The sequence below is a fragment of the Corylus avellana genome, chromosome ca11, assembly GCF_901000735.1.
Source record: "Corylus avellana chromosome ca11, CavTom2PMs-1.0".
Taxonomy (NCBI): domain Eukaryota; kingdom Viridiplantae; phylum Streptophyta; class Magnoliopsida; order Fagales; family Betulaceae; genus Corylus; species Corylus avellana.
The window spans coordinates 2,665,189-2,677,479 of NC_081551.1; the positions used below are offsets into that span (position 1 = coordinate 2,665,189).

The 12,291-nt window shown below is 35.1% G+C and overlaps 1 protein-coding gene across 4 annotated transcripts; it reads right to left on the reverse strand.

Moving 5' to 3' along the window:
- Positions 1–3,722: 3,722 nt before the first annotated feature.
- On the reverse strand, positions 3,723–12,115 carry LOC132165700 (uncharacterized). 4 transcript variants are annotated; one of them, XM_059576364.1, is made up of 9 exons: positions 12,034–12,115; positions 11,414–11,613; positions 10,497–10,823; positions 10,117–10,339; positions 9,048–9,194; positions 8,838–8,962; positions 6,722–6,926; positions 5,392–5,645; positions 3,723–4,045 (listed from the first exon to the last, which is right to left on the reverse strand). In XM_059576364.1, the coding sequence occupies exons 2-9, from the start codon at positions 11,521–11,523 to the stop codon at positions 3,877–3,879; spliced, it is 1,560 nt and encodes a 519-aa protein (XP_059432347.1). In that variant the 5' UTR covers positions 11,524–11,613; positions 12,034–12,115; the 3' UTR covers positions 3,723–3,876. The 4 variants fall into 4 exon arrangements, with proteins under 4 accessions (XP_059432347.1, XP_059432346.1, XP_059432345.1 ...); XM_059576363.1 differs by having other exon boundaries at positions 10,108–10,339; XM_059576362.1 differs by having other exon boundaries at positions 10,117–10,369.
- Positions 12,116–12,291: the final 176 nt, after the last annotated feature.

Sequence of the window (12,291 nt, forward strand, 5' to 3'; positions counted from 1 at the left end):
CAAAAAAAAAAAATTTTTTTTTTTTTTTTTTAAAAAAAAAAAAAAAGAAAAAGAAAGAAGAAGAAGATTGCATGGAAGCCATCAAAAAGCCTGCTGTACGTTCCATGAGAAGTCACCCAAAACCTGCTCTCTAATTAGGTGTCAATGGTGGTATATAGCATTTGGACAATAATGCAATAGAATCAATTTCATTTCAAGATTTTTCTATAGCTGCAATTGGTATGACATAAAATTATTAACATATTTGTGCCCTTTTTGGGTACGTCTTTTGGATTAATGATCAATATACGCACTTAGATTAGCGTAATCTATACGCACTTAGATTACTAGGGAATAGCGATCCCCAAATGAGATTGACTGCAATAAGTTGTTCGTATTGCATGCATGAAATACGCAATTAGGGACGTCAGATCAAAATGTCTTTTTTTTTTCTTTTTTTTTCCTGATATAACAATCTCGAACACCAACCTTGTGGAACCCCTCAAGGTTTCAAATAGGTCTTATGTAAGAGATCAACACACACACAGATATATATATATATATATATAAAGCAAAATTTCTATAATTTCTCAAATATATACAAGAGGAATGGTGCCACCCAATTTTCTATGCTAAAAAATGGTACCCCGGTGCTACCTTTTGATTGAGGATCCTGCTTGCTTTATGATAATAATGCCCCTAAATTTTGGGCCACCATTCAAACAATTATAGTCAAATCTCCTTTTTTTTTTTTTTTTTTTTAGTGATATAGTACTTTAGAGATAATTACAAGTATGCAAATAATGCAAGGAACAAAGAGAGAGAGAGAGAGATTTCTTTGTTTAATTTATGCTTTTGTTTCTCTTGTATAAAAGAATTGTAGTGCACGCGCAGATAGAGTTGAAAAGATAGCTATTGCTTGAGTCATAAAGTCGAGTGATCATGGGATGAACACACACACATATATATACACGTAACTCTGGCTGCATACTTTATCTTATTGGTGACATAAAGAGTAGATGATTGAGGAGGGCAAAGAGTATATATATATAATACTTATTAAGTTTAATCCATTTCAATTCCACCAATAATTCGAGCAGCCCCTTGCTACGTGCATGCTTGTTCTATGCCGACAGGCCACAGGACATTGCAAACTTTGTTCAACACACCTCATTTGATTCCTCGAATTGGTCGTGAAATGTGCCATTTGAATTTTTTTTTTTTTTTTTTTAAATGACGGTTTAAAAACATGAAAATATATATATATGTTTTTGTGCAGTAAAAATGCATGGGTACAGTTTGAAATGGAAAAATGTCTTAGGTGTTTTTTTTTTTTTTTTTTTTTTTTTAAACACCGGCCAAACAACACATTTTGAAATCGGGAAATCAAATCAACACTTACATAGGGTAACATGCGAGAGTAGCTAGGTTTATTTATTTGACTTGGTGGTATCCTTTTGATACACAATACAATGTCAAGAACGCCTTTTGAATTTAAAATCAATCAGCACGTAATGTTATACAATTTGCAATAGGCTCATTATTTTTTTATAGTACTTATCCACCAAAATCCAAGATCAGGACTCAGGAGGCTATTGGGTATGTTGATTCCTTTAATAGTGCCCCCTAGGGTTTTTAGAGCTCTATGGGATATGTTTAAGTGCGTAACTCTCCGTGTTCAATCAGCTCTAGAGCTTTTAGCGTATTGGTTAGCTACTTAACATTGGTATTAAAGCCGCCATAAAAGTAGAAAAGGGCTATAAGATTTGGAACGAAAACTCCCAAAGAGTGGGCCATTATGGATGTCTACATGAAAACGTAATAGATTGTTATGATCTTGGTAAATCCTAATTTAGAAGATGAGGGTTAAATTGTGCCAGCCTAATATGAAATAAATTATTTTGGTTTGAACACAGTTTCTTATTAACAACAAAATGAAAAATGAAAGAGGAAAGGCAAGAAAAAAAAAAGACCAATTGATACATTATTATTATTATTATTATTTCCTAGCTAGGGGATGACATTTGACACATGAACCTACATACTTTTTACTGGATAATTGACATATGAACCCACAGGCTTCAAGGAAGAATCCATAAAAGAAAGATCTCCTTTTTCTTCAATTTCCACCCACTTTTTCTTCAATGAAATCGATTGCATATCAAGATTTCGTTATCGACATCAAATCACTACAGTTCCCATTTGCCTGACTGGTCTGATGTTGTGTTTCTTTCACCAGGCAATCATGCAATAAAGTTCTTTAAAGATTGGAAAGTGGACAAGACCACCTTGTGGTCCACTCAGACACAAAATAATTTCAAACATTTTTTTTTTCCAATTGCATGTACAACTACAATGATACATAAAAAAGGTATCTTATTTATGTATTCAAAATTTTGATTGTGAAAGATGTCCATTCCTTAGCATAGAATTTAGAGTACAATTTTTTTATTTTTTATTTTTCTCTTTCTAGGGTTTGGATAGTGATGGTTCATCAACCTGTAATCAGGCCTTTTGCCTCCTCCTTTCTTGTGATTTCTATTTTTCTCTGCTAATTTTCTTAACATGAACTTCTCAATAAAAAATACCTCTAGAAGCCGGTTTGGTTTTTCGTTTAGATCGCCTAAAAATCATTTCTAGCTTTTAACTTGGCTTTGATCGTTAAAACACAAAATATTTAAAATTAATTTTACCTGTATGTCATATCAAAATACTTTTTTTTATTCTCTAAAACAAAAAAAGCATCATCCAAAACGTTAATTCTTTCAGACCTGCAGGGCTTCTCAAAGTATTTAGACTTAATTTTCACATATAAGTTAGATTGCTTACTTGTACTGCACAATCTTTGAGATTCTAATAACACTTCTTTAATAATTTTTTGGCCCATTAGAGATCAATTAGGCATATGAGCTATATACAAAAGTGGGTACCATTCTCTCTCTCTCCTTAAACCCTCACTCTTAGTTTAGATGAGATTCAATATTAATAGTAAATTTCTTGGGACTTCACGAGTTGAGCTGCAGTAAAAATCACCATTGAATTCAAAAGTCAATAGTAATTTTCACTGCTACGTCAAAAAGTATGTTTGAAAATAAACACTTGCATTTCTAAGAAGGAGATACATGCAATTGTAGTCTTGTAATTAGGCCATGAAGTTAAAAGGTGAAACCTGAAAGTGGGGAACTTTGCTTTTATAGAAAGGTGTGGACACCATGAATTGATTAGCATTATAAATCAGAAGTTTCTTAAACAAAAGAGATTATCATGTAAAGATGGTAGGGCACAAGTATTATCCACCCAAATGAACTTTTGCTTTTGTGATCTTTTGAAAAGTAATAGCATAGATATAGGTGCCTGTCATTTTCTCACAAATTGCACGTAAGGAACACATAGCACCAATTTAGGCACAATTATTATTGACATATTTAGGTAGATGATTGATTAACTACTCTTTGATCATTACTCGTGTCCCAAATTAATAATTAACACATGCTCCCTTTCTTTTCTTTAAGAATGCTGCTTGAAGTACTACAAATTTCTTACAAATTAACGTGACAGTTTACATAATACTTGCCATGTCAGCAATCATGTAAAACTACTTTGTAAGTTTGTAAAAGAATTGTAGTAAGAGTTGTACAAATTAACGTGGGAGTTTGCATAATTCTTAAATTTTCAGTTAATTCTCACAAACTGGAATAGGGTCCATTTGATACCAATTGATTGTACCAAAAATGATGCCAACCTCAAATTTGATTCAGATTCTCAAATTTATTAATCAAGGGAAGCCTCAAATGGCCAGGGAAAAAAGAATTGAAGATTTCAATCTGAAAGATTCAAAATCACATTCTTTTGATTGGCAAAAACTCGATGAACAACAAAAATATCCCTTTTACATAATCACTTCCATCGCAGTGACTGCCTAATTCCAGTATAGATAAGTCCTAATGACCTCCCAATCAAGCAAACTAGAAAGAATGAGATGGCATTGCTGACTTTGTCAATAACAGCTCTAATCAAGGGCATGCTGATGTCAGATAACTCAAGCAATAGGCTGAAGTAATATCTCCTGCAACACATAAATTTAACAGTATTAAGAAGGCAAACCCATCTTATTTGACCACAGAACCACCTGTGAAGAAGCAATAATATTTGAAGAATGTAGCAAAAAATAGATTGGAAGGGTACCCAACTCCTGTCATTTGCTCCAGCTTTAAGGAAGAATCACTAGTTTTCTTAAATTGCACAGATACTACATAGGTGCATGTGCATATAGACACATTTATTTCTAAAGTTGGCACAGTAATCTTGCCCAAAAGACCACTCCCATAATCTCCAAAGGGATATATTAGAGGGAAAATTACACTTTACCTCCTAAAAGTTTGGGACAATTTTTAATTCGACCTCAAATGTTTCAATTTTTGAAATACACCCTCCAAACTTCCAAATTTTTGCAATTCGACTAATTTTATCCCAAAATTCCTATATTGCCCCTATTTATTTATTTTTTTTATAAGAAAAAAAATTTTGGGTACAAAAATGGACAAATGGCGTAGCCACCCCAAATTTTTTTTTAAAATTTTTTTTAAAAAATAAAATATTAGGGGCAATATAGAAATTTTGAGATAAAATTGGTCGAATTGCAAAAATTTGAAAATTTGGGGGGGTGCATTGCAAAAATTGAAACATTTGAGGTCCAATTGAAAATCGCCCCAGACTTTAGGGGGTAAAGTGTACTTTTCTCTATATTAGAACAGAAATTAAATTGGTCAGAGAAACTGAAAGCACAACAACGTTTCCGAGATTCAAAACCATTTGGGGTACACAAATCATTATCTGCTCCCTCAAGTGGTTAAAATCGCATTAAAAATTAAAGCAAGATAACTAATCGAATGACATCAATTTTTTTATTCATGAAGTCGCTGGTCTTCCTCGAGTGAACCTATGCAAGCACCAACTAGTGTACTCTCACTGGCACTATCCCAAGTCAAACTCTAGACATGATAAAACTTTCTAGGTCTGAAATCCTCCAACATACGATGTATTGGGTCACCTCAATTCAAATCCATGAACCTCACCAGCGCATGATAAAACTTCTTGTTAATATACTCAGGCAAGTATAACTAGAATGAGAGGGTCACACAATACTTCACAGCAAATCTCATCTTAATCCAGCCTCTTTTAGACTGAAGCGGCCTATTAAAAACAACTCTCCATCATGGATTAACAAGCACAGAAGGTTGCCATCAATGTTAAAGAGATACAATAAAAATGAATGACAATAGTGACTAATTTCTCACATCTCCAACAATTGCAATGGTTATTTCAAGCAACAGTGCACTTCCCACTGATGGTTGCAATTATGTGCTACGGATAAAAGGGCCAAAAGATATGGGGCAAAGAGAAGGAACATACCATCCTTGCAGGGCCCTTAACTCCTTCGTCCGCTTTACAGACATGGAAAATTGGCTAATCAAAATCTGATGCATTCGAGATGACACAGTTTCAGATTTTTGCAGGGTAAGCCTCTTCCACCAACTATAATTCTGTGTCTGGCTATTTCTTGGTACCTCAATGACTTGGCTCTTAAGGGTGCATAGGTCAAAGCGATCCTCGTACATTGATACAATTGCCTCCACATTTTGAAACAGCCACTGGTTCAAAGCCACCTATTAAAAGACGCATGCTTGTAAGTCGTGAGGGACTTTTTGGCTAAAATCCATATAGCAAATAGCAGTATAACATAACATAAATAAATTCATAGAATTTTTTTTTTAAGACAATGTGAAATCTCATACCTTCTCCCCCTTTGAACAACGACCCCCCCTCCTTTTCCAGGAAAATAATTCATTTTTCTCAGCCTCCAAAACCCAAGAAATATATATATTTTTAACAAGTAACAAAAAAACCCCAAAAACATATCAAGTACATAGAATGATTTACTATATAACTATACTTCACCTATATAGCTCCGCTGAAACGTAGCCACCCCCCACAAAACCCAAAATTTCCGCCACCAAACCTTGAACACACACACAAAATACTATAAGATATGTAAGTAACAGTTCTCTCCTATAATCATTATTTACTAAACATCCCAAGTGAAATGTAATGGGAACAGAACCCAGTTCTTTCCAGCACATATATGTAGCAGTATAAGAACTTATACATTTAATGAAAATCGTAAGGTAGCACAAGTGCATAAAAGAAGGAAAAGTTGTTGGCTCTGTTAGAGGCAATAACAACCAATTTGCAGCAACAACAGGTAGGTTGGGTTAAGGTAAAACCAGGAGAAGACTTCTGTAGTAAACCAAAAAATGGAAGTGGGGGTGGAAGGGTAGAGAAAGAGAGAGAAGACGCTCAAAGAGAACAGGTCAAGGTGGTGAGAGATGACTGAAGAGCAAATAAAATAAAAACAAAAACAAAAAATGCAGCCTCAAGTACAGTGGCAACAACTGTTGGAAGTAGTTCAGGACATAAGATTTAATTGGATTTAGCAGAGTTCTATCTAAAGGATATATTATCATATGTCTGAACTATGAACCTGTGTGGTGCCTAAGTACAGGTCAATACCTCTAGTACTCTGACCAATAACTAGCTCAAGTATGGAAAAATTAAATTGAAAATATGTTTCAAAAAAGAAATTTGGAATATAAAATGTATTGCCATGGTTACAAGCTTGCCCACCAAATACTAAATTAGAGAGTCAGAAGAACACTCATTATTCTAAGCTCACAAACATTACCTCATTGCGTAATTTTTGGAGTGCCCGGGTCGACAAAGTACATAATGCCAGACCCAGTCTATTCATTTCATTTGACAAATTGCCATCAACAGAAATAAGCTCCAAAAATATGCTTGCAATCCCATCAGCTAATGTTATCACCAAATCTTCCAATATGGAAATTCCGTGCAAAATAAATATGCTATTGTCATAACTGCAGCCGTCCCTGTTAAAAGGCAAATGAAGGCACATTAAAGGTGAAAATATCACTTACAGTTTGGTTAAAAAAATGGAATGCAAAAGCAAGCTGTGACATTAATCTCAAAGCCTCCCCTAAATGCACTCTAAACAAGCAACAAAATAATATGTAACACAAATGTGGCAGTATAATAAATTGCAGCACAAACATGCAGGTAAAAGCATGGAAAGAATCTGAGACGTTATCAGCAGCTACTAAAGTAATTCTAGCAAATGGTCTGTTAAGACACATTATCAGCTAGTCTTCAGGCAATCCTACTCTTAACACCAACACTATGTGCTACCTCCATTACTATACTTGAATTAGACATATTTTCACCAAAAAAGGGAGAGAGAAAGAGAGAGAGTCAAGAAGAGAGGGTCAAGGGAGAGTTTGAAAACAACCTTCTGTTTTAACAAATGGGCTCCTGATGCCCACAGGCTCCATTCATTTTACAGATTTTTCCTGTTGCTAGAATGCCTATTACAATGTGGTTATTCAACGAGACCTAAGGATCCGAAACTCCAATGATACCAACTATTTACCCACATTCAAATTCAAAAAATAGTAGTCATAAAAATAAAATAGAAGACTGAGTATCACATAAAAATATATGCGTGTTACTGCCTGCGCATTGTAAATCCCAACAAAGTTTAGAAAATGTAAAGAAAACAAGTACATTCCTTGGTAATTAATACTATCATAATGAGGTTCCTATTTCAGGCCTTCCTTCAAGTTTTGACTGGTGGAGTGGAAGGGCAAGATGAGATAATGCCATTCAGACAGTTACGGAGACGGGAAGATAACTAAAATTGTTTGAAATTCAACTTTGGGAGAGATCAGCTAGTCAGGTAGGAAGGCTTTCAAGCTAGAAAGGAAGGTAATAAGGTGGCCATACACCATAATGTGGGTGGGCTTACTATGCTGCCGGTGGTTGTTGGAAGTCAATTAATATGCCATGAGACACAATTAAGTCTTACATCCTCTGGACACCTAGATTTACCGACTTTCACAAGATGTTCTAACAACGCACAAATCTAAGAATTTCAAGTAGCCCTCTTGTGGAGAGAATGAATCCATGTTGCTAGTCTCTTTTTAACCCCACAGGATAATTATTAGATGTTTGTGGGATAAGATCAAGAAGGGTTGTAGAAGGCCTCTATTACCTGAGGCTCTAGTATCTAGTCTTAGTGGCATCTTCCTCATATTCTTTTTCTAAATTGTTTTCCTCGATCGAGGAAGGACTGCATTGCTTTTTCATTGTCTTCTGGCTCTTATGAAGAAAATCTAATCCTCTTTCTCTGTACTCCATTTATCCCAATACAAAAATACAATTTACCGTAGAGACAAATATAATAGTTACTAAATTTTTCAATAATTAAAAAGGGATATATGTGAGACACATGCAGATTGCATGTGTCCTTTTCTTTCTTTTCTTTCTGGCTGGCAGCATGTGTACCCATTGAACGTACCCAGGAAAAGCACACTCCCTTGGTCCCAAATTTGTAGACCAGATTTCTATTTTTGGCTGTCCCAAAATTATTGTCCATGGCCAATAGCATTTAAAGTTTTATACTTTTTCTCACAACACCATCTTTCATTATACACAATAAAACCTAATCCAATTTTGAAGGTAATAATGAAAATAAATAAACAAAAGTAAATGGTTAAAGTCATTAATGTCACTTTCTTAAAATGTGTGCTTTCTCAAGACAATCACAATATAGGGAGGGAGGGAGTATTCTACAAAATGCTTGATTGAATTTGCAGTGGATAAATGGAATACCAAAAAGAGAACTTAAGCAAGAAATATTCAATAACTGGTACAATACAAGTGATTGGTTAACTTCTTTAGAAGAGAAACAACCACATACAGCAGTCAATAAAAACTGAATCTACCTGAGAGAACCAAAACTTAGAAAGCACAAAAATTCCGCATACAGATCTTCTTTGCCTGACTTTCTGATGTTCTGTAAAACGGTGTCATCGCCTTTTAACTTCTCAAATATCAGAGAGGCAAGTGCCTGACAAGATGGGGAACAACAAAGGCATTTCATCCAACATGCTAATTATGAAACACAAGGCGATACATTTAGCTTCCCAAAATACCTTGTTAGTATCACTCTCTTTGAGGTGAAGCTCCTTTTCCAGCCATGCCATGCATATAGGCTGACAGCATTTTTGCATGATTTCAGGAAAAATTGCAGACCAATTGTCCATCTTAGCCATTTCAGAAATTTGGGAGATTTTACTCACCTGAAAAACAAAATTCAAAACATTTAATCAGCAAATTGCGGAAATAAATTCAAAGGACTAAAAGTATTAAATATTTATCTGTCAATGTTGAGGATTATGAGATTCATTTTGCAAAGAAACAGGAAGAAAATACATCCCCATTATGGTGCAAGTGTAATCCAGTGGAGTATCACCTTTCTCAGATCAAGAAGTGGATTTGATTACTTCATTCTTTAACCTTTTGTATTCTCTTAGATTGAGACAAGGTGGTGAGGATAAGATTTGATGTATTCCTTCCAAAAGGCAGGTTTTTGAGGTCATATCTTTTCGCAAGTGTTAATTCCCGATGGCTCTCCCTTTCCTTGGAAGAGCATTTGAAGAAATATGGCTCGTTCGAGAGTGGTGTTCTTTGTATGAATGCCAGCTTTAGGAAATATTCTAACTATAGACTAACTTGAGAAAGAGATATCATAGCGATGGACTAATGTTGTATATATAAGAAGAGTGGGATCATCATAACAAGGCCAGTCACCTTATGTATGGCATTATTTACATCCTCAAATACTTTCTTCCAGAAATTTTATTAGCAAATGACATATCTATCCTACTTTCTTACAAAAGGAAGAAATGATACTTTTCTGCCCTTCCATCCCTCTCTTCCACACACATACTAGGAAATAAGCATATAACTCTCAAAAGAACTTCCAGAAAGATTATAAGCAGAAAGTTATCTAGATTACCATTAAACAGAAAAAAAAAAAACAAAAAAAAAAAGGAAGAAAGAAAGAAGGATATTGAACCAACTTTTTCTTCTTTGTTCCCAATAGCGTTTTCTAAACCAGCATGACTGGTCATCTATGAATGTAAAATGGCAGTTTTTATTAATATGAAAAAGTTCTGCAAAGTAACCATAGTAAAAGGAAACAACAGATACAGTGCCTGCCTCTTCCTCAACTTGCCGAAAAGAAGCCCAAAGCAAATGCAGTCTTGGACCCTCAGCAACAGCATTCAAACTTAAAGGTTTCTTGGCATAGTGTTCTTCAAATTCAAGGATCCTGGTCCCCAACTTACGGCCATGTTCAAGAGCATTTACAGAGTCCAAAAGTTTTCTTTTCACTACATCTAAGGCATACTTTGATTCAACTTGGTCATCGTTCTTCATGGCACTGCAATTAAAGGTAAGATGTCCCTTGTAACTAAGAGAAAGAAGGAATACACAAATCAGATGCACTACACTCCTATCTTCAAAGAAGCAAAGAAATTTGCCATCCATGTATTGGGAACATGCTTCAACCTTGACATCTTTGACATGCTTACCCTTACCTACCAGAAGTGTTTGAGCTTTCAGAGACCACATCATCATTGTCGATATTGTTTGGACAATTTAGATAAGACTTCTGAACAGGAATAACTCCAGCAGTGTAGGTGAGAAATATACTGGTCATCAGAAGCACTTGATCGACAATGGGTATCCAATCAGAGGCCGCTGCACCATCAGTGTTTACCAAAGACCCCAAGCAAGTAGACTTCAAGGAAGTCTCCCTGAGACAAGGACTTAGTTTCAAATTTGATAAACTATGACTAAGCTCCCACATTTTCCACATTGAGCGCTGGACAACCTTACAGCTTCCATGGGAATACTTCTTACAACTGCAAAGATAGAACAGAAGGGTGAGATTAACATCATTGCTGTTTAATTTTCAGTTTTAGAATCATACATCAAGGGTTAACACCCCTTGATAATGGCAACATAATTCTGCAAGAAGATAATAATTAATATCACTTTGAAAAAATAAAAATAAAAATAAAAATAAATATACATTAGAATCTTAAATAATATAACTTTCTCATTGTTTATGACCCAATAAAACACATTTTCAGCAGCACCAAATAGAACTACTTGATGTAGTTGAGGCCTTCATACTTCGGCAAAGTGAAAATAGCATAAAAGACTCTAAATTTATTTTCTGTTGTTCTCATTGTCTTCTCAACATCCAAAATAGACAAGGTAAAAGTTAAAAAGCTCACCGAACTTACAGCCTGCATAACAGACTTTTATGTCATCAACAACCAGAATTTTACTTACATAACTGTTCGCTCTTATCTTAAAAAAAACAACAAAACAAAACAAAAAAACTAATAAATGATGAAATAAGTTATCCCCACGAAAAAAGTGGGGCAAAAGCCACAAATCAAAAGTAGAGAGTAATAAGCCAGGAAGCAAATAAGCACAAGTAGACCTTTGAGCTATCCTGAAATGCGAGTTCCAGGCAATGCAACCTCTCTGCTGAAAATAACTTCTCTGCATATGCAGCTTGACACACGATGGTGAAGCTACATATTCTGCCATTGTAAGATTTTTCTCTCCTCAATCAACACCTTGCATAGCTCACATATATATTGGAATAAGTTTGAACGGCCCCAGCTCCCATATCAGATTCTACACAAGACCATTATCATATAATCAATTTACACAACCCCACAGAAATTCAGGTCACGTACAAAACGCAGCAAAAGAAATCAACTAACACTAGCAACAAAACAAAATTTCTACGACCACAAATTTCAGGGAAATGAAACTACGTTTTCACTGCTCTGTAAAGATCTCCAACTGATAGAAATGCAAAAAAGTTACCATTTCACACCCACCCCACCCCCCCCTCTTATCATTCATTTGTAGAGTACAAACGATTTGACTTCAAGCATTCATCAGTAAACCCTCTTATCATTCATTGTAGAGTACAAACGATTTGACTTCAAGCATTCATCAGTAAAATGAAGTTAATTTCAAATTGGCAAGAATTTGACACAATTCAAAGAACACCCAAAAGATATATATAGATTATGAAAAGCTACAAACTTGAGCCCTTAGATGCTTCATAGGGTGTACATGAAATGTTCATGCAGCTAGCAGTGACGAATGTGACAAAAAGGAGCAGTAAGGTACTGACTACAGAGACAATGTTGGGGTCAAAATTAGGGTTATGGTTTTGATGAGATTTTCCTATTGTCTTTTGAGAAAGAGGAATAATAAGAGGTGGACCAAAGTGGGAGATTAGGAGGATTGGATTTGTGCGCACCTAGTTTTTTTCAACTTAAACGTCTGCCTCGCCTTCCT

What these genes read in the sequence shown, in the direction of transcription:
- LOC132165700 (XM_059576361.1), bottom strand. Translation starts at nt 11,523, where the DNA reads ATGGCAGAATATGTAGCTTCACCATCGTGTGTCAAGCTGCATATGCAG. An exon ending in CTAAGTTTTGGTTCTCTCAG is followed by an intron (nt 6,927 to 8,837) that starts GTAGATTCAGTT and finishes GCCTTTTAACAG; the next exon opens with GGACGGCTGCAGTTATGACA. An exon ending in TTAAGGGCCCTGCAAGGATG is followed by an intron (nt 4,046 to 5,391) that starts GTATGTTCCTTC and finishes TATGTGTTGCAG; the next exon opens with GAGATATTACTTCAGCCTAT.